We start from the raw sequence: 23,764 nt of genomic DNA, 5'->3' as shown, positions 1-23,764 counted from the left end.
TTTTATGTGTGTCTTTTTCAGTGTTTACCTTAAAAAGTGGATATGTTAGACCCACAGTTGTTTGTTTTTGAAGGTGCAGGAAGCAATGAAATGAAAGATACTTTGTGAATTAAAAAAAAAAGATTCCAGTCTTAAAGAAATGTTCATTATAACTTAATAAAATTCGAATTGCAATCATTTTTTCATTCGTCATATTTACTGGTTGCTATTATGTGTGAGATAAGCACACCAAGCAAGTGGATAATTCTCAGAGAGCTACACGTGTTAAGTCTGAAACAGGCGGTTATTTGAAACAGTGAACAAAAATGCAGGGAAAAATCAGAGCAGACTGTCTGTACAAGGCAGGTAGCATAACTAATCTGAATAGTCCTGGAATGTCTCATGCCAAAAATATTTTTTCCTGTAGTAGGATTTTAAATGAGGCCTATCTGATAACACTTATTGACCTCGTCCTAGAATTATTTACATTTGGGAAGTTAAAAAAAATTGGTACTAAGCAAAGCACAATTGAAGGTATTTTATTAATTAGTTTAATTTCTTCTGCTCCTTCCCCCAGGTTATGATATGTCTACCTTCATAAGGCGCTATAGTAGATATTTGAATGAAAAGGCTTTTTCTTACAGACAGATGGCATTTGATTTTGCCAGAGTGAAAAAAGGGTATGTTTTTTTCCTTTCTTATATGTACTTATTTGAGCAGAATAAGTTTTTGAAGCAACCTTTATTTTAACTAAGCTTAAATGCCAACTAATTTTGTTTATGAAGGACAAGTTTACAATCACCCAAAAAAAGAAACTTGATTAATAATATTATAGAAGTTAGCCTTGAGGTTGAAATATGCGTTACTTTATTTATATTTTCATGCAGGAAGTCTGTCTTTCTGCTCAGAGTTGACATGACAAAACTTTATTTGTTAAAATCAATGCAAAATTCTTAAAAACATATACTTTTAAATTTTAAATGGGGAGAATTTAAATATAGTTCATTTAGAAATACAGTAGATATAGATCACAATAGTTACTTCAATGTATTTTGGTTGAGGTGAAACTGAACTGTGTATACAGTAGAGATCTGTTTTTGAGAGGTCATACCATTCTAGTATTTCACACATGTGTGCACGCATGCGCATATACACACTATAATTGTACTAATCATTAATATTAACCATTAATTAAGCCTCATTGAAAATTTGCATTTTAGTTAATAATTAACATGTATTTCCCTCTGAAAAGATGTTTGAATTTAATCACAAGTGTTCAGCCAAAAGTTTGTGCAAATCTTGTATCTGTTCCTAACTTGAAATAATGACAAGATGTTGTAGGTGTAGGAGGCTTAATATTTTAGTCTCAAGAATCCACACAGAAAGCTAAATTCTATTTTCCTAATAGCTCACCTAACCTTAACTTTGAACTTTTTTCTTTATCATAGTAGTGAGCAATATAAACTTGCTTATTCAAAATAAATTGATTTCTTGTGGATGACCATTTTATAAAATTACAGAATTGTACACCTGAAACCTATGTAACTTTACTTACACTTGTCACCCCAATAAACTTTAATTTAAAAAAAATAAGATTTTTACTTCATCCCCTTCTTTTTAGAGATTATTCTAGTTCATACACCGTCCACTGACTTTTAACATAGCCCTGGGCAACCAATGTTGATGTTCCCACCTGCATTGTGGCCTCTCTACCACAGGTCCACAGCCTTCTTAGAAACTTCTGCACCTGTTCATGGGCACGTAAGGACAGTTTGGGGTGCTTTCCCTACCGCTGAAGTGGGAAAGACCCTGAAAGTTGTCATTATCAGCCTGTTCATTTCACCTCGGTATTTTCCTCAGGTACTTCAGTGCTGCGAATCCTTCACCATCACTGGATACAGGGACTCCCTAAGAGACCTGTGGGTGGTACGGGGTTCAGTGCCCTCTCTGACACAGCCTCCAGCACTAACTTCCAGTTGTGATCTCTATAGCTAGTGCTCCTTATGGCCAAACTACGCATATCCGCATGCATGTTTCTTCACTGATGCTTCATAGTGTAACGTCTGTGCTCCCAGTGCTACAGGTTTGGAAGACTTCTAAGACATGGTTTCGCTCCCTTTCTCAGAAACAGACTGACATTTAGGAAACTTGCATTTTTAATAGTATTATCTCTGTTATAGATTTAGAAAAATCCTTTCAGAAATTCAGCTGACCTCTTTTATCCAGACCACACTGCTTTCTTCCTGAAGGCAGTGCAGATGTGAAAGAAAGCATTGCCTGTGTGTTTGAAGAATGAGAACAGATTAGAGGAAGTAGTACAGAAAGGGAAGTCGAATATAACCTCTTCGGGTCTCAAAATAATCCCACACAATTAACAAGGAAATAGGGGAAAAACAGCTTAGAACAATGCATGTGGTCTTGAATTTTCCATATACGAGGAAGTTTTATCTTTCTCTTTTTTAAAAAAATTGTAGGGCTGATGGCGTAATGAGGACAATGGCTCCTGAAAAGCTACTGAAGAGTATGCCAATACTACAGGGACAGATTGATGCACTGCTTGAATTTGATGTATGTATGTCACTGGCAAGCGTTTCTCACACAATCAATATTGTCTTTTATTTGAAGGTGGGCTCTAGATAAAGCTGGGAATATCCTCAGGAAGCAGATTTTGATCTCCCTCATTGAAACGAATTAGATAAACACTTAGTTTAGGCTGTTAGCACAGTAGAGATGATTTGGGCTGCCCAGATTGTCTGAGCAGTTTACCCGGTATTTACTTAAGTCATGGAAATATATGAGTAATGCGTTCTTGGAACCCCATGTTTGGAGCAGGATGGTAGTCGCCCATTGTGTTTGAGAGGATGTAGCTGCAAATGTACCTTCAGGAAGCTAAGCAACGCCACCTGCTGTTAGAAGCCATTTTATAGAGACTGCTTAAATGACATTGTCCACCAAAGAGAATTATTTTTGTTCTTTCTTGATCTTTCTTCCTGGCAATACCAACATAACTGGTCTCTTAAAACCATACCTGTATCTTGGTTGTGGTAGTAAATACACTAACCTCACATGTGATAAGACTACATAGAACTGAACACACACACATACATACACACACACAAATGAACACAAGTAAAATAGGGGAAATCTGAATAAGATTGGTAGATTGTATCACTAGAGTTTTATAAGATATTACCATTGTGAGAAAATGGGTAGATGGTACATGAGAATCTCTATATTTTTTACAACTGCTTATGGATTTACAGTTATTTCAAGATAAAAAGTTTAAATAAACATATCTGATTCATTAAAATAAAATATTCTGACAAGTAGTAAGATTCTTAAGTCACATTGTTAGCTTTCCTCTATTTTGGTGGTGGTTTAAAACAATTTTCCTCAAATATCAATAACTTAAAATCTGTTACAATTGCCTGGTTTAATCTGTGATTGAGCTTTAGTCACAACACCCAACTCCTATGACATTTCAGTAAAAGCAGCAAATCATCTTGTTTTTTGACAGATGATATAGTAAGGACTTCACTAGGTATTTATGGAATTACTTCTCTCAACTTTTTTTCTTTTTGTGCATTTATTCTTGTTTGCCTTTCTTGCCCTTAGTAATGGTACTACTATCTTAAAGGAGAAAAGTCATAAAGGGAAAAAGAACAGAGCTTGAGAAGTTGTGAACAAGCATTGGGGGATTATTCTTCTTTGTGTTGGTGATTAGAGTATTTGGTGGATGGGTGAATGCTGCGAGTCTCAAGAATTGTTTTAGGGGCAGCTGGTAACCTATTCCCCATGCTGTGCTTCCTCACTGAGTCACTGCAGGCCCGTGGAGCCCGAACCCTTTCTCAGAGAACATTTCATAGCGGAAGTGGAAGAATGTAAATGTAACATGGTAAAAGCAACAAAAGACTGGATGTTCAAAAGCTGGATTTGAGTAATCTATAGCTCACTGATCAAATAGAATGTATGTGTCCTATAATTAATAGGACTCACTTCAAGGTATTAAATTGAAGCAAAAAAAATGAAATCTATCTTTTGATACTAGTAGGGTTACTAAAAGAATTATACAACATTTGTAGAATATGAATGAATTTCTTAGTAATCATTTAAGATATTTTAACATGCTCTGAGAAAAACTGTCATTTGATGTGATTTAACATATTAAATTTTCATTTCCTTCCAGGTGCATCCAAATGAGCTAACAAATGGTGTCATAAATGCTGCATTTATGCTTCTTTTCAAAGATCTTATCAAACTTTTTGCTTGCTACAATGATGGAGTTATTAACTTACTTGGTAGGTAGAACTACTGAATGGTGTCTTTGAATAAAGACTTACAAGAATTCAAAGATTTGGTTACTGCAGACGAAATACCTAAAAATCTAAATATATGATTCATTCAGGTCACATTTATCTGTGGATTCTGACATCAGTCAAAATTAAGTGCGGGAAACGGAAAGCACTCTAGACGTTTTAAGGAGGAAGGGATTTCATACAGGAATTTTGGTGCTTACGAAATTCTAGAATGCCTGAAGGAGTAGGTTCTAGGTTTGTGTCTTGGAATAAGTCCCATAACAATAAATAACTGCTCATCTCTGCTAACAGCTATCGCTGATACCACATCCTGGGGATGTGCAGGAAACAGGAAGCCATCTCATTAAGTATAATAGTGAGAGGGGCGACTCTCGCTCCTAGATTCTCAGACCCATGTACTCTAGCTGTGGTGAACAGTGTACCATATACTGATCAACAGTTCAGAGTACATACTAGAATCCCTGACTTCTTAAAGTATATTTATAGAGCAGGTTTGAAATGGATTCTTCTGCAAACCATTCCATCATTATGTAAGGCCAGCTACTTCTGGACTGATGGGATTCGTGCTAAGACTGATGAATTCTGTGGGGTGAGTCTGTTGTCTCACTTCTTGTGCAGTAAAAATAGAGGCAGTGTTGTGTGAGATACCATGATGGTGAGTAATTCCCCAGATGGTTGTTCTGGCAGAGCAATATGAGCAGAGATGGTAAATCCATATCCAGGATAAACTGTCTGTTACAGTATAGAGATTGCTTCTCTTCTCCCTTGGAATTACTCCTTATTCTGTTACCTGGTGGATGACTCCATACTCCCTGGAGTATAATGCGATGGTGGGAGTTCAGCATTGATCTTGAGTATTGACAGGCTAAAGACTTAGCAATGATAGCACATATATCAGCCCATGTGGTTGAACCTATTCATAACCTCCATTTCTGATATAATGGACACGTTGTTCATCAACCTATGGATCCCTCTTAGCCTCCAATTATTGAGAGCTTTTTTTTTGATGTATATGCCCTTTGGTCTGCATTTGCCAGGGATGGAAATAGTCTCATGCTCTTGATTCAGTTTGAGAGGTCCATCCACTACCTTTTCTCAAGACTTTCTTTCACCAATCTTCCAATTTTATTTTTTCCAAGTCCGTGGTTATCCAGGCCAGCAGTTAGTTACTGCACATATTTTCATGTAGTTCCATACATCTCACCATCTTTCCTTCAACATAAAGTGGAAAATCAGATAGATATATTGCTTAAAGCTTGGCTTATAATACAAGATTTCTTTCTATTGTCAAGGCCACCCATTTGTGGGGATATAATGATTCAGCAAACCTCTTCAGCTGGTGCCAGCATGAGAAACCATCTCTAAACCAAGTTTGAGATCTATTTTTCTTCAGCTAGCTGGTGATAGGGAACTCCCCAGAGGTCATAGGTGTAATTTGAGGGAGAAATGGCAGTACAGAAGAGTAGGTGCCCTGAGAATAAGAGCCATCTGTTCCTACAACCTACATGGTTATTCCGGATGTGCTTGAGGCTGATCTCTGATGTACAGCTTCAATGTCATGATGGAGCACTCCTGCACTTGTCCAACTTTATGGTTTGGTATAATACTTGAGATCTTACGATTACTTGATATTCTGTGGTCAGAATCTTAAGTCTCTAGAAACAAGTCAAGAGCAAATATTCCAAAGGGTATCAGTTACTGTCTGAAGCAAACGTGGCTCTGCTCCAAAGCACTGGAGCTTCTTCTACTTTCTTATCCTATTCTAGTGTGCCAGAGGCATTCTGCAGCATTCGCATCTGCTGCCAGCAACTTGAGTGCCTTCAGATCTGCTGGAACAAAGGCCTGTGTGGCCCCAGTTTGGAGCAGTTGCAGAGCCTTCCCTTCATCTGGACCCTTCTTATGTTTGACACCATAGCAGATACTCTGTTTAGAGCAATACATGCATGTGTACAAGTTACCACCAAAACCACAAAAGCTCAGCAAACTTTTGCTTGCGCTTTAGTTATAGGGAGGACAAGGTGAAGTAATTTGTCTTTCACACAAAGGGGACTTTTGGACCTGCAGAAACTTCACTGAGGTATCAGGTCCCTGAACTTTCATAAATTCTATCTCTTACCCTTTGATTTGCATGTGTCTTATCAAGGCTCCTAACATACCTGAAATTCTTGCCCTCTAGATAAAAGCAGCCTAATGTCATCAAAGTGATATCCCCTGGGATTATGACAGCCAGAGAAGTTGATATCCTTGAAATAAGACAGAGTGTACTGGCATCCCTGCGAGATGAAAGCTAACTACTTTTGATGGGGTCTGTTTATTGGGATAGAGATAAAAGAATTTGCTAGTTTGATAGCTGCTGGTCGGGAACTGTGCTGATTTTACATTGCTAAGGAGGACATTATCTGGATCTCTGCAAGTAGGGGGTGATCACTGATTAAGTTTACAGTAACCTACTGTTACTCTCTACAGTCTATTCATCTTTTGCACAAACCAGATATTCAGGTTAACTGGAGAAATGATGGAATGCTAGCCCTGTATCTTTGCAGAGATTAGGGAACCACTGGGAGGACTCTGCTAGTTTCAAAGTATATCTATTCCAACTATACATAAAATTGGGGAAATAACCGCAGATATTTTCATGCATCCACTGGACATAATTTTCCTTTATCCCCTAATCCTCATGAAGCCTCTGCTCAGACTGATAGAACGTAAGTGACATTTTGGGTCCCCACTGAGTAGCATCAGCTTAGTGTGTCCCTGAAAAGTATGTCACTTTCCCCTGTGCATAGTCACTCTGATAATGGTTCCTTTACAGGAGACGAAAAAGAGCCTTGGCTATGCTTCTAGGAACTTCCTCAAGAATACTTGGAGGGCTGATTGAAATTCAGGTTGCTGGACCCTAACCCAGAGTTTCTAATTCAGTAGGTCTGGGGAAGGGCCTGAGAATTTGCATTTCTGATAAGGTCCTGAGCAGTGCTACTGCTGCTGGTCTGGGGACTTCAGTTTGTGCACCAGTGTGTTAGAGCCACTTCTAGGTGCTCAGGCTAGCATTTTGAATCCCCACTTTTTGGTATGTTCACCCAAATTGATAAATGATGAATTACACTCTAAAATCTAATGTAATAATCCTTCATTTCTGCTCAGAAGAGGGAAAAAATACAAGACGCCCAGTTAAATTTGTATTCAGGGCAACATGAATGACTTTCTTTGTATTAATACACGCAATGTTGGGGACATCCGCATACTAAAAATGATTTGTTATTTACAATTTAAATTTAACGTAGTATCTTGCATTTTGTCTGACCATCCTATTGCGAACGTAAATTTACAAAATCTTGCACTTCTTTTAGTATGTATATTTTTTCCTCCTGGGTCAGATTTTGTGCTTGTCTCCCTCAAGCATGCTGGAATTGCTGCATTCTAATTTCATTCTAGGTACTGAGGCACTTGGCAGGGGGAAGGGGTAAGAAGTAGAGGGATAGGGCATGGGGAGAATTTTGATTCCCTCATGAGAGGTGGGTTGATTACAGGCTCTCCAAGGTAGGCAGGACCAGCTTCTTGAAATTGAGAGGGAAAAGATTTTTTCAGCATGTATAGCTCATTTGGGTTAAAATCTACCCAAGGGCTTTTTTTCCAGTTTTCTTTCATAATTAATATCTTAACTTTCACAAAGGAGACCATGGTGAGGCTGGAAATTTAACTTACCCACATATGTTATAGTTTGGCAGCTCATCAGATTAGACTCTCTATCTGACTTCCAGCTATGACAGACCTGTATCTGCAAGAGCTGAGGTTATTTTAGGGAAGCTTAAAGTACCCCAGTCTGAATGGAGCCTTGAGTCAATAATTTAAAATCTTGTGTTCTCATTTTCCTTTTAAGCTTTCCAATAAAGAGCAGCCATCCACACACAGTTCTGCTTGCCTTGTTCCCATCATGGTGGTGTATCCCAGCAGTTACTTGGTTTGATAAGCTTCATTCCGGGTGCTCATTTCAGAAAATGATAGATGATCATTTAAGTAATTATTTTGCTCCTGTGGAGCACAGACTATGAGACTCCAATTTTCCAATAGCTGCAGGTGCTCATCACTGCCTTGGAATCCAATCAGATTACATCTCTAATCCCAGATTCCCATTTTTGAGGGTCTGATTTCTACAACCACTTCTTGTACTTAGTACTATTGTCTATTCAAGACACAGAAACCACTCTACGTATTCTAAATAAAAAGGGATTTAATACATGGAGTTGTGTGTTTATGTAATTATTGGAAGCCTACGGGAACTGGTTCTAGACTCAGTCTCCTGAGATGACTACAGAAATAGTAAGTTCTTACACACTAGGGAAGTGACTACTGAGGCCACCGCTTTAATGTATGCTAAAAACAAGAAGCTGCTGCTGCCACCTCTGCTGCTTTGCAACCCTAGGAAACTGGGGAATGGATCCCGGAAGCTGTAATCCAGGTGACAGGGAGCCAGATCAAGTGGCTATGATGAAAATCATTACTCCTCAAAACCCAGGAAGCTGGTGGGTAGATTGTAGAATGCTGCCAAAATATAATCTCACACTTCCAGGATCATAAAAGTTGTGTTAAGAAACAGCTAAAAAGGTACAGGAAAGACAGCTTCTGCCTCAGTTTCACCTTCCAGATCTTCCACAGGTCTGTCTGATTTGCAGAACTAAATTTTCGTCCAGAACCCTGCCTTCCATGAGTGTAGGGGAAAAAATAAAATGGAGGTTCATGAGCCAATCACCCACATTGAATACAGTGCTCTTGGAGGTTTTACCTTCAGTGGGGAATGATTGTTGTCCATAATATGCAGTTCAAAACCAGTTACCTTTATTTCAGGTGGGAGAGTTTATCAGTAATCCAAATAAGATAGATTTTCCCATTTTCATTTCCTGGCTGATCTTACTCTTCCGTATCTCTCCTAAATGTGAGCTTTTGCTAACATTAATTTCTAGTCATCTACCGTTCTCTTTCTGTAGTATGTTCTTCACTGGAAAACCTATTATCTCCATTATGATGAGTCCCAAATCTGTTATTTCAGTCCTTTATTCTGATCTTTAGTTTTGCATGAAAGTATGTTTTACCAGAATAAGTCCTTATTTTCAAAAGTTTAAACTAAAAAAGATTTGTTCCTTTATCACGCCATAATTCTATCTGTATCATTAAAACCCAGGATACAGTGGAAAAAGAAAGTATCCTTAGATTTGGCCATTTTTTAAAAGACTCACTTCCCTCTCAAATCTTTACATGTAGAACACAGTGTGTGTTTATTTTCTTGATCTTTTTGCTTCCCTTGAGTGCCCTACAGGGGTGGTCCATGCTAAAAGTAAAATTATGAAAAGACAGTCAACAGGAGGTAATGAGTAGCTACTCTCAATAATTAGTTCTTTGTGTAATTATATATTATTAAACCTTTCTTGAAAAAATTAAAAATACTTTTGAGCTAGTAAAATTACATGCTGAATGAAATCAAGGACTTTACAGTATGGGAGAATACAAAAATAGCTTGTGTTTAACCATGTGCCGATACTAAATAATGAAGATAGTGAGCCATCGGCTGTGACCCAAGTTGTCTTGGAGCCATTGTAGACGTTGGCCTGCAATATCTCCATCTGCAGTGTCAGCAATTATTGACTGAGTGACTTAATGAATGACTGGCTGGCAAAAACATTGATACACTGCTGGTTTTCTTCAAAACTGTGGAGAAAAATACACTCTCGTGCTGCAATTGTAATGGAGCTTAGCGTAATGTCCCTTAGTGACTGGGAAGTCTAATCTTGGGAGTGCAGAAAAGAACAACAGCAAATGGATCGATCCTCTGCTTTTCTGTCTAGAAAGCTACAGGTTGAGCAAGAGGATGCAATTATAGATTGGAAGGTCATGAAGAGTTTAGTAAACCAAATGTTTTTCACAAAACTTCACTATTTTGTATCTAAAAGACACTGTATAATGTTTGAAAGAGTTAATTTATGGTCAGTAAAGGAAGTATCAATTTATACAGAGTAGATAATTTAGAGAATTCTTTAATTCAGGGAACTTAATAGATGATTGCTCTATGATGTGTAAATTATTGGTTTATAGTGAGCTAGTAAGAAAATAAGAATGCTGTTGAATGCAGTCATAACTTTTGAGATTGTTATAAAGAATTTGATGCTGTTTTCCAAAACAGAATACTGCTATATATGGGTCATGAATTGAATCTGTTGTGACAATTCTTATGTTCTGCTTTAACTGTGTTTTCATTATTTAAATAGTTTCACGTGACATACCTTAGAACGTAACACCTTTTTAAAACTACTCTAAGCACACTTGTTTAGGTGCTTAGAACCCCATAGATTTTGGTGCCAAATGTTTTGATTCAAACGTATTTAAGTTTTAAGTAATACTGTTAATATAAGCTTTAATAAAATCAAGTATAAAACTCTTTTCAAAATGTCCATCTCTTCTAGAAAAGTTTTTTGAAATGAAGAAAGGACAGTGTAAAGATGCTCTAGAAATTTACAAACGATTTCTAACTAGAATGACAAGAGTGTCTGAATTTCTCAAAGTTGCAGAGGTAAGTAATATTAAGCTTTGTTGGGACTATGATTTTAAAATATTAGCTCATGTACCTGGAGTAAATGATAAAATTTATAGTCTGGCAAGACATTCTGCCACAGAGTTACATTATATTAGGGTTGGAAGTAACCTTAAAAATCATTTCATCCAACTTTTCATTCAGAACTGTACTTTGCACTCCTATATCCCAATTAGATGATTATTCTACCTTCAAATAAAGGTTTCTTGGATATGAGCTCATTTACTGCTTTGCACGGTATCCATTCCTCCATTCTATCTAATGGTGATTTTTGTAAGAAAGTGCTTACTTTTTACTGAACTCTAGAAAAAAGCCTTAGAAAAGTCTGTCCACCATTCTTAGTGTGTAAATGATAAATCATAAACTATCTGACCTTTCTTACTTGTCAATGATTGAAGCAATGAAAAAATAAAACATAAAATATAATAGATTTTATAAAGTTTATAAATTGTTTCGTAAGGATGTTTTTTATACTTAATCAAGATAACTGTAACCATATAGTTGATGTTCTTGGGTTATCTGTAAGTTGGTCTTTTCTCTTATAAAATCCAATTATTGATTCATACTCATATTGGGAATTATGGCATTGTTATTGTAGACCTTTGGTAAGATGACAAATGGGTTTTTATCTTGCATGTCAACTAACTGATTGCTAGGACTGGCAGAGGTGATATCTGCAAGGGGTTCTGAAGGTAAACATCAAAGCATACGATGCCTTGGACGTGGGCCGTTCATGCCATGTTTTTGAGGATTTATGTTTTTGCTATTTTGAGGAGAGAGCATAGAACAAGCATATTATATATACAATTTCAAAAGCATTCTAGCCCATGTTATACTTTAAGTCTCATTTATTCGCAGGAATAATAATTGTCAAATTCAAATTCTGAGACCAAAATAATATTGTAAAATGCTACCTCTTCAGCTTTGATCCATATGGCTTGTGATCAGAGTAAAACTATTTTTTATGTAACATGAGAAACAAAAGGTAAAGATTAACATATAAATTACATATACAGTAAAGCATGTTCATGTTTGGTCTTTAAGGAAGGATAGAATTGCTTGAAACTTTTGCTTTTGCTGTTACACAAGTTTAATTTTTTGTATTTGGTATGATTTCCCCATGGTTTAACTGTAATTATCAACATAATATAGTAAAATTTGCCTGATTTCTTTCTGTGGAAATATCAATTATGCCTAAGCACTCAGAGCGGGTTATTTCATTGTTCCACTAATTCCTGGTGTACATGCTTCCCAGTTTTCTCATTTGTTATTGTTTATATCTGATAACTAAGGAGCTGGATATATGATGTCTGGGATTATGCATTTCTATAATCAGCTTAATGAGGCTGAGCTCAAGGTCTCCATGAGAAAAGGGGTAGTTGTTTATCAGTTCCTTTTATTTTTACATGTCAAATTTTACTTTGTGTCTCTTGACGTTAGCATAGGCCCAATTCAGGCCATTGTAAATGAGATCTACAAAAGTCAAGACATCATTTTGAGAGCCTGTCTTTAAATAACTGAATAATAAAAATTTTACTTATATTTGAACATTATAATTAATGTTTTATGGAATGGATATTAATTTACAAAATTATTTTTAATATAATAAACATTAAATTGCAATGGATAACCATAATCATTTGTGTTTTCTTTCACATTAAAATTACTTTGTTCATAATTTAAATGCTAATTGTTTGAATACCAGTGTTAGTGGATTGGTTATGATTGATTAATACAGAAATTTTTGACAAATGTACAAAGCTTCTTTTTCTTCCAGTTAGTACTTGTATAGTGTATGTGGATGTATGGACTCATACCCAATATCTATCCTGTAGTTAGTACCATTTGCCTAAAGAGTGTGTAGAAGACTTCCAGAATGTCATTTAAAAAATTCAGCTGTCTTGGGTATTTGACAAATGTTAGCAATAAGTTGTTCATCATATTAAAAGAAATGTAGAGTAGTAGAATAATTTCTATGGAAATACTCAAATTTCCCAGAGGAATTTGTTGAAGTGCAGAAAGCTTACCGTGTTTTGTATTATTAAAGAATCATTGTCCCTCAGTATCCACAGAGGATTGATTCCAGGGCCCCCTACAGATACCAAAATCTGCAGATGCTCAAGTCCCTTATATAAAATGTCAAAGTGCTTGCCTATAAATTACACATATCCTCTCATATATTTTAAGTCATCCGTAGATGACTTATAATATCTAATATAATGTAAATGCTATATAAATACGTATACTGTATTCTTTAGGGAATAAGGACAAGAAAAAAGAGCCTATACATGCTCAATGTAGACATAACCATCATAGACCTAACTACATACCCAGTACACATCAGCAACAACTTAACTTTTTACTACAAATATTTTCGATCTATGATTGTTTGAATCCATGAATATGGAGCGGTGACTGTATTAAAGACTCCTAAAGCAGGCAACTGAAGCTTTGTAAAATGTTGGTTTTACAGGTAATAGGCATTTCTACTGAACACACTTCCCTTTTATAGAACCAAGTTATTTTTAGTTTGCTATTTCAAGGTAAATAGCAAGTCGTAGGAGTTATGTCTCCCAGAATATTTGCAGACGGAAAGTGAGGAGATTTCTGCAATACAATCACACCTCAGCTCAATCCTCTAATTACATTGTGGTTCAGAAGTTCAGGGTGGTAAAATTAGCAATGTCAAGGAAAAATTCCTAAATTGTGTCTTTAACCGAATTATCCATTTAATAGAAACACATCATCCTTTACCAAAGTGACTCTAATATTAGGGATCCATAATATATTTATTTTAAAAATGCTGACTTCTCCATGACTATTTTATAACTACCAATTTGTACTTCTTAATCCCTTCACCTTTTCCTACCAGCTCCCCAACAGCCCTCCCCTGTGGCAGCCATCAGTTTGCTCTGTGTATCTATGAGTCTGTTTCAGTTTTGTTTGTTCATTTATTTTATTCTTTAGATTCCACATACAAATGAAATCATATTTTATTTGTCTTTCTCATTCTGACTTATTTCACTTAGCATAATACCCTCTAGGTCCATGCATATTGTTGCAATGGTATGTATAGTGCAAGGTGGGTCCTAGACTAATTGTGGTGATCACTGCATAAATTATATAAATATCTAACCACTATGCTGTACACCTGAAACAAATATAAAATAATATTGAATGCCAACTTTAGCTGAAAAAAAATTTTTTAATATTTATATTTGTTAAAATATAATAAAAAATGCCAACTTCATTCATATTAATATTTTAATGGATCATCTAAAGAGGTATTAAAATATGGAGATAAATGGAATGAAGTTGCCTTAGTTTATAATTTCCATAATTTGTATAGCAGAGTGATTATAGGGAAGCATCAGTGGCTTCCCTAAAGCCAGAGTTCAGTCATTAGCAGTTAAAGTCTGTACTTTGGGGAGGAATCTCCAGAGTAAGTTGATTTAGTAAGTTGAGGGCCAGTGCTCCCTACACCAGTGGTTCTCCACAGTGGGCAGTTCTGCTCCCTCCTCCTCCCCAAGACACATCTGGAGACATTTTTGGTTGTAACTAACAAATAGATAGCAATACAATAATAGTAGGGGAATTTAATACCCCACTTATATCAGTGGATGAATAGAGAAGATGGGGAGGGCTACTAGCATCCAGTGGGTAGAGGTCAAAGATTTTGCAAATATACTGCAGTGCCCAAAACAGCTCCCAACAAAGAATTATTTCAAAATGTCAATAGTGTCCAGACTGAGCGAGACTGATCTAGTCATAGAAAAGGCAAAGGATGATGTATTACAGAAACGTATACTTGAAACCTATATCATTTTAGTAACCATTGTCACCCCAATAAATTTAAATGAATGATTGAGTGAATGAATGAGAAAGAGAGAGAAAAAGGAGAGAGAGAGGAGTGAGGGAGGGAGGGAGGAAGGAAGGAAGGAAGGAAGGAAGGAAGGAAAGAAAGAAGGAAAGAAGGAAGAAAAAGAGAGACCAAGAAAGAAGTTAACTCAGCACTTGACCCACAAGTAGATCTTCCCATCTCCAGTTTGCTTTATTGTCTCTATAGGAGCCGAACACTTACGCTTCATGTATTTGCTTCTATATTTCCATTAGCATAATTAAAGCACTTCATTTTTCAAAGAGAGAGACTTTGGTTTAACTCACTTTGTTTCTTTGTGACTAAATTTCATCATTGTATAAATTAGATAATTGAAATTATGATTTGCATTTTTTCCAATTATTTTGAATAATTTTCACACTTACAGAAGACTTGATTAAAGTAGCATAGGTGAACACCTGTATAATCTCATTGATTCTCCTTTATTAATATAGTCTCATATTTGTGTGCTTGCATGCTCTCTCTTTCTGCTCCTACTTAGCTATCTTCCATCTCCAACCTGCAAAAGTTAAAAATTACTGTATGCTTTTACCTAATAATTCCACTTCTACAAATAATCCTACAGATGTGTCCACACAGGTGCAAAATAGTGTGTACAGCATTGCTCGCAATGGCAAGAGATTGGAAGCAACTTCAACATCTGTTAATAGGTGACTTGTTAAATAAATTATAGGACAAGGTAGCTGTTTAAAAAAATAAAGAAACTGTGTGTATTAATATGGATATAGCACTAATATAAATTACTAAATGAAAAATATAAGCTCACTGTATATAATACACTATTATTGCATAATAATAGGGTAAATATTTATATATCTCACATTTCCTTGGATGCACATAAAGAAACTCTGGAAGGATACATAAGAAATAAATTAAATGGTTCTCTTTGTGAAAGAAGGAATGAAAACTATATTCTGAACAAGTTATTAAAACTGAATGTGTATTTTGCTGCTTTTGGATGGAATGTTCTATGATATGTAAGTCTACCTGATATAACATGTCATTTAAGGCCAAGGTTTTCTTATCGATTTTCTATCTGGACAATCTATCCATTGATGTAAATGGGGTATTAAAGTCTCCTATTATTATATTGCTGTTTGCTTTTCACTTTTGTCTGTTAATATTTGCCTTATACATATTTAGGTGCTCCTGTGTTAGGTGCATAAATACTTATAAATGTTACATCCTCTTGTTAGATTGACCCCTTTATCATTATTTAACACCCTTCTTTTTTCTTATTACAGTCTGTTTTAAAGTCTATTTTATTAATATAAGTATAGTTACTCCAGCTTTCTTTTGATTTCCATTTGCATGGAATATCTTTTTCCAACTTTTCACTTTCACTATGTGTGTATCCTTATATCTGAAGTGTGTCTTTTGTAGTGATAGATGGGTCTTGTTTTTTTAGCCATTCAGCCACTCTGTCTTTTGATTGGAGAACTTACCCATTTCATTTAAAGTAATTATTAATAGGTCTGAGCTTATTGCCATTTTGTTAATTGTTTTCTAGCTGTTTCTGTAGTTCTTCTCTGCTCCTTTCTTCTTCTTTTGTTCTCTGGTGAGCTTTTTTAGTAGTATGCTTAGATACCTTTCTGTTTATCTTTTGTGTATTTCCTATAGGTTTTTCCTTTGTGGTTACCATGAAGCTTACATACAACTTTTATCTATAACAGTCTACTTTAAACTGATAACAATGTTACAGAAAATCCCATCCCAAAGCAACGGAATACACATTCTTCTCAAGTGCACATGGGATATTTTTCAAGATAAATCATATATTAGGCCACAAAACAAGTCTTAATAAATTTAATAGGATTGAAATCATACTGGGCATATTTTCTGACCACAGTGGTATGAAACCAGAAATTTATTACACAAAGAAAACTAGAAAATTCAAAAATATGTGGAGATTAAAGAATATGTTACTGAACAACCAGTGGGTCAAAGAAGAAATCAAAAAAATAAATTAAAAAATACCTTGAGACAAACAAAAGTAGAAATGTAACATATCAAAATTTCTGGGATGCAGAAAAAGCATTTCATAGTGATAACTGCCTTTGAGAAACAAGAAAAGTCTCAAGTAACCTAACTTTACACCTCAAAGAACAAGAAAAGAAAAACAAAGTCCAAAGGTAGAAGGAAGAAAATAAAGATTAGTGCAGAAATAAATGAAATAGAGACTTAAAAGATAATAGAAAAGATCAATGAAACTGAGAGCTTGCACTTTGCAAAGATAAACAAAATTAACAAACCTTCATTTAGACTCACCAACAAAAAAGAGATAGGACTCAAATAAATAAAAAGAAATGAAAGAGATATTACAACTGATACCATAGGAATACAAAGGATCATAAGAGACTATTATGAACAATTGCACGCCAACCAATAGAACAATCTAGAAGAAATGGATAAATTCCTAGAAATATACAACCTACCAAGATTGAATTAGATGAAATAGAAAACCTGAACAGACTGATTACTAGCAAGGAGATTGAATTAGTAATGAAAAATCCCCCAACTAACAAAAGTCCAGGACCAAACGGCTTCACTGGTGAATTCCTACAAACATTCAAAGATGAATTAATATTAGTTTTTCTCAAACTCTTTCAAAAAATACAGGAGGGGGAATCTCTTCCAAACTCACTTTATAAGGCCAGCATTACCCTGATACCAAAACTAGATAAAGATGCCACAAAAAAAGAAAATTACGCGCCATTATCTCTTATTAACATAGATGCAAAAATCCTCAACAAAATATTAGCAAACTGAATTCAACAATATATTAAAAGCATCATACACCATTATTAAGTGGGATTTATTCCATGGATGTAAGGATGGTCCAACATCTGCATATCAGACAATGTGATACAGCACATTAAGAAAATGAAGGATAAAAATATCTCAATAGGTGCAGAAAAAGTATTTGACAAAATTTAATATCTATTTATGATTAAAAAAAAATCAGCAAAGCAGGTAGAGAGGGCATGTACTTCAATACAAGTCATACATGACAAGACCACAGCTAATATCAGACTCAATGGTGAAAAGCTGGAAGCATTTCCTCTAAGATCAGGAAAGCATAACGATAACCACTCTCTTCACTTTAATTCAACATACTATTGGAAGACCTAGCAAGAGCAATTAGGCAAGACAGAGAAATAAAGAGCATCCAAATTGGAAAGGAAGAAGTAAAACTTACCATTTGCAGATGACATGATATATATAGAAAACCCCAAAGACTCCCATCAAAATTGTTACAAGTAATAGACAAATTAGGTAAAGTTTGAGGCTACAAAATCAATACACAAAAATCTGTTGCATTTCTTTACACTGATAATGAACTATCAGAGAAATTAAGAAAGCAATCCCATTTACAATTGCATCAAAAAGAATAAAATACCTAGAAATAAATTTAACCAAGGAGATGAAAGACCTGTATATTGACTATTAACGAAAGAAATTGAAGAACATACAAATAAATGGAAAGATATTCCATGCTCATGGATTGGAAGAATTAATATTGTTAAAATGTTCATACTACCCAAAGCAATATATACGGATTCAAAATTCCAGTGGCAATTTCACAGAAATAGAAAAGACAATCCTAAAATTGATATGGAACCACAAGACTCCAAGTAGCTAAAGCAATCTTGAGAAAGAAGAACAAAGCTGGAGACATCACGTTCCTTGATTTCAAACTATGTTATAAAGCTTATAGTAATTAAAACAGGATGGTATTGGAATAAAAACAGACACATAGGTCAATAGAACATAATGGGGAGCCCAGAAGTAAACCCACACATATATGGTCAATTAATTTATGACAAAAGAGCCAAGAATATACAATATGGAAAAGACAGTCTCTTCAGTAAATGGTGTTGGGAAAATTGGACAGCCACATGCAGAAGAATGAAACTGGATTACTGTCTTACACCATACATAAAAATTAACTCAAAATGGATTAAAGATTTGAACATAAGACTTGAAACCACAAAACTCCTGAAGAAAACATAAGCAGTAATCTAACATAAGTCTTGACAATAATTTTTTAAATCTAATACCAAAGGAAAAAGCAACGAAAGCAAAAATAAAGTGGGACTACATCAAACTAATAAGCTTCTGCACAGCGAAGGAAATCCTCACCGAAATGAAAAGGCAGCCTACCAAATGGGAGAAAATAATTAAAAATCATATATCTGATAAGAGGCTAATACCCAAAACATACAAAGAACTCCTACAACTCAATAGCAAAAAAACAACAATCCAATTTAAAATAGATCTGAATAGACATTGTGGGGACAGAGCCCCAAAAAGCAGTTTCCAGGCTCTCGGCCTCACATAGAAAGGTGCTGGCTCAGGTAGTAAATGGCCGTCGACTGTGATCAAATGGCCATCAGCTGTGGCTAGTTGGCCGTCAACTGTAACCAGTGAGCCATTGGCCACTAATATAACTGCCGTGCCTAGGCTAGCAAAAAAAGGGGGAGCTAGCAAGAAGATGGTGGCTGAGTCTGCAAGCGGCGCAGTGAGGGTTGAGAATTGTGTGGCTCCTGTTTCCTGTGTCTCCAACCCAGCCGCCAGTGAGAGTATAGTGGTGTGACTCCCCTACTTATGGCTCCGTGGGTGTTCCTTTTTGGCCTCACCATATCCTGCGTTCTTATGTGGGGAGCGGGAGCTGAGACCCTGCAGGCCATCCCTGCATGACAGACATTTTCTCAAAGAAGACATACTAATGGCCAACAGATACATAAAAAGATGATCAACATCGTTAATCATCAAGGAAATGCAAATAAAAACTGAAATGAGATATCACCTCATACCAGTTGGAATGGCTTTTATCAAAAACAAAAACAAAAACAAAAAAACACCCAAAAAATAACAATCATTGGTTAGGATGTGGAGAAAAAGGAGCCCTTATGAACTGTTAGTTGGAATATAAATTGATGCGACCACTATGGAAAACAGTATGGAGGTTCCTCAAAAAATTACATAATTTCACTAACCAATGTCACCCCAATAAATTGAATTAAAAAAAAAAACACAAACCAACCAAAAATGCCAGGAATGCAAGCTTTGCCAATCAAATAAATAAATTAAATATGAGATACTTTCAAAAAAATAAAAATAGAACTGCTGTATGATCCACTAATCCTACTCATGAGTATTTATCTGAAGAAAACACTAATGAAAAGATACATGCACCCCCATGTTCGTTACAGCGTTATTTATATTAGTGAAGATATGAAAACAGCCTAAGTATCCGTTGATGGGTGAGTGGAAAAAGAAAATGTTATATAGATATATACACAATGTAATATTATTTAGCCATAAAAAAGAATGAAACCTTGCCATTGTTATAAGATGGATGGACCTCGAGGGCATTATCCTAAGTGAAATAAGTCAGAGGAAGCAAATGCTGTATGATCGCTCTTATACTCATATGTGCAATCTAGGGGGAAAAAAAAGTCCAAGGTCATTGAGAGAACAGGTTGGTGGTTGCAAGAGGTGGGTGATGGAGGTGGGAGAAATGGATGAACTGTTTTTTGAGGGGTTTTCTGTTTAAATAAATTGAATAAATGTTTTTTAATTAAAAATAAATTTTAAAAAATGTACATTGCCTGTACAGGAAAGTTACTTGGCATAATTAAGTATTTAAATTTAGTCGAAGCATTGTTTTGTTTTTTTTTAGTGTTTTAGCTGCTGTTAACCATGGAGGAAACCTTTATATTTTACACTTCAGTTTCTTAAGTTCTATGTTTTGGTTCTAATATATTCTGTACACCTGTGATATCTAACTATATTAATAAAATCATTGTTTTATCATATTGATGGAAAACTACACAGAGCATATGCTCAAAGTGAGATTAATACACCAAGTTTGAGCTGTGGTTTTAACTAATTCTGTGATGATCTTCAATTAAATTCAGAGAAATTACGTTTATTAAATTCCCACTAAGTAACGTCTTTTTCTTTTCTTTTCTTTTTAATGCACAGCAAGTTGGCATTGATAAAGGTGACATTCCTGACCTCACACAGGTAAGTGATTCTCTGAGTGGAAGATTCAGTGTGCATGAAATTATCCCATAATTTGCCATAAAAGGTCTTACCTAGGCCATAGTCTTCTAAGCATTTAGTGTATTTTGAATTTAGGCCAACCAACTTTCTTAGCAATTATTTTTGCTTATTTTTTCTAGCTATTTGAATATATTTCTGGTGGTAATATGAAGATTTTTCTGTCCTTATGACATAGTCTCTTCTTTAAAGGCAACTGAGCTTACTTATTGAGCTCATCTTTTCATTCTTGAACTTGAGTCCAAAGGAAGCCTTGAATAATGTTAAAAAAAGTGTTGTATCTATGAAGATGATTATTCGTAGGCATGATAATCAGAACATTTCAACTGTTCTTCCTGTTTGTGCTTCTAGATTTCAACACATTCTGAGGACAAAGGAGGGGTGTGAATTGTGTGAACTCTGACATAGTTCTACTACACTGATTCTTGTCTCCCCTTTGAAGTGGAGGAATTTCCATATATAAAAGAATCTTGTTTAAAAAGTAGTAGTGGCAGATGAGTGTTTTTTTCCGGGGGCCATTTAGTAAGCAAAAACAGTAGTGGGCTTCCTTATCTGTCCTTTTATTTGTCACGAGGGTCCTAAGGTGAAAAATCAAGGTCATTCACATGTACAAAATTACTGTATGACCATTTTCATAATTGGCAGGAACTATTTTTATTTAATCAGCTCTTCATTCTGTTGTGGTAAATTTCTATCCCAAACATTTCTTTCAACTAGATACAGTCAGATAGTGGGAGAGATTATAGAGCCGTTTTATACACCAGTAATGAATATATAAGTTTTCTGTCTTTGTAAATAAAGAAATCATTGTAATAGAAGAAAAATGTCATAATGAACGATTATCCACTTCACTTTTTAATAACATCAAAATGTTTTTAATAATTTATGTTCTTTAATTCCTTAAAATGTTTCCATATTTAAAATAATGTTAACCTTAAATTTTTATTAAAAATTAGAGAAACCCAATGTAATTGGTCTCTGTATGTATATTATTAAAATACCAATGAAATACCAAGAATTTTTCATAAACAAAATTCACAGAACAGTTCAGAATATGATGGCATTATATTTTTTACTTAAAAGTTAGAAGAGAGCTCTTAGTAGACAGAATATTAGTATAAAATATTTTTGCTACTATGAGAAGATGATCAGATAACTATCTGAGTAAGATATTGGTATCATTTTGGATATGGCTAAAAAATTAAGTGTGCACAAAGTACTGTTAAAAATCTCTTTATAAAAAAATTCTCTTTATTAGATACAGATTTTTGAATTTTATAGCACTAATAAAAAGCAAAGAGAATCGTTGTGTTTTCATTTTAAGTCTTGTAAAATAGCCCAAATAAATAATGCATGTTAACCTAAAAAGTTGGATATTAAAATACTTAGCTTAATGAATAGCTTTTAGAAATGCTAACTCATCTTTATTCAACTCTACAGACAGCTCACTGCAAAATAAAAGAAAAACTAGCTATATTGTTAGGCTCTCAGTTAATAAGAAAATAGGTCCTCATTTGTCTCAGTTTGGGCATAGTCTGAAGAGAGACAAGAAAATGTTTGAAAGAATACATACTACCTTTTTGTTTTTAAAATTAGAAGATTATAGTATATCATTGAAAGGATTCACATACTTGGGTTTAATTTTTAATGATACTATATATAATATTATAATTTATATAATCTCAAGAAGTCCAGAGACACAATATTTTATTTAATGATATACATTGTGTGTTATCACAATTTGGGGAATAGAGATAAAATCCTTAAGGTCAAATCTGGTCCTGGGTCTAGTAAAAAGCTTTTCTGTGGTAGAGATTCATTAGAATCTGTTATCTCATATCCTCTACTTTTGTTATGACCTTAAGAGCCACATAAACGTAATTATTAATATTTATTTTAAAATTACCTCCTCATTAAAAAAAAATTCTGTAGTTCATTTCCTTAGCATATATTTATGTCTCAGTACAAGAGTATTGTGTGCCTCTGAAATTTCTCAATAAATTACCCAGTTGTGGTTTCTGTTGAGGTTATGAGCAACAGAACTAAACACTCCCTAATTCTTATTTAGAGCCCCTTCCACAGGTCTAATGGAGAACTGTAATTGAACTGAAGATTTAGACCCACTCTGACAGAATAGACAGGTCCAAAGTGGAATGTAGCTGCTCTATGTAGGGTTAATCTTTTAGAGAGTGCTAAACCAGCATTAATCTGGAGGTGGGTCAGAAATGCCAGGTTATGTGGACTCAGTTTAACACCTTTGAGATTAGGTTCTGCTCTCTGCCGAGTTTCTCTGTGGCCACGATGGCACTGAATCTAGCCATGGCAATGAACAAAACACCAAACATGGGAGATGCTTAAAGAGGAGATGGAGACCAGAAGGGCTACCTACTGATTGGGAGTTAAGATATATTTTAGGTTAGAAAATGCACAATAAATACCAGTATGGATGTCTGTAGCCCTTTTTAAATTGTGCATATAATATCATCGTAGCTGCATTTAAATGATTTATGACTATCAGTGAAAAAATTTTAAAAACATTCAAAAGTGCTGTTAGGGGTAAGAAGTGAATATGATATCAGAACTGAAATATTTTTCCTCAGCACTTTCAATTGGTTTCTTAGATCTAATGATCAAAATTTTGAATGATTTTTTGGTTGCTTCTTTTTTCCATTTGGTTTTAATGATGCTTTAGAATCTAAAGCATCTGAATTGTAGATGAATGCATCCTTTTTGATTCTGGATTCAAAATTATCTATGAATTTGTTCTAAGAAAAGGACTTTCAAAATATGATTTCCTGTTTGGTGTGTGTGAGTGCACGATCCAAATTTAAAATTATCTCCGTTTATGAAAAACATCTTAGGTTTTGATGTCAGGAATTCTGGTTGATCTGAAAACTACTGGTAAAGAAAAGTCTCCTTTTA

General features: G+C 35.0%; 1 protein-coding gene across 10 annotated transcripts in view; it reads left to right on the top strand.

Annotated features, from left to right (window-relative positions):
• SNAP91 (synaptosome associated protein 91) overlaps positions 1-23,764 on the top strand; it is a 131,741-nt gene that overhangs the window by 40,586 nt on the left and 67,391 nt on the right. For all 10 annotated transcript variants that reach the window (XM_033098619.1, XM_033098643.1, XM_033098612.1 and 7 more), the window contains 5 exons: positions 557-659; positions 2,454-2,547; positions 4,166-4,277; positions 10,748-10,854; positions 20,765-20,806. In XM_033098619.1, the coding sequence (XP_032954510.1) occupies positions 557-659; positions 2,454-2,547; positions 4,166-4,277; positions 10,748-10,854; positions 20,765-20,806 (458 nt within the window). The remainder of the gene's footprint in view (positions 1-556; positions 660-2,453; positions 2,548-4,165; positions 4,278-10,747; positions 10,855-20,764; positions 20,807-23,764) is intronic.

The sequence above is a fragment of the Rhinolophus ferrumequinum genome, chromosome 3 (assembly GCF_004115265.2).
Source record: "Rhinolophus ferrumequinum isolate MPI-CBG mRhiFer1 chromosome 3, mRhiFer1_v1.p, whole genome shotgun sequence".
In the NCBI taxonomy this organism is placed as follows: Eukaryota; Metazoa; Chordata; class Mammalia; order Chiroptera; family Rhinolophidae; genus Rhinolophus; species Rhinolophus ferrumequinum.
Note: the sequence above shows the minus strand (reverse complement) of the source record. Positions and strands in the feature narration are given on the sequence as shown.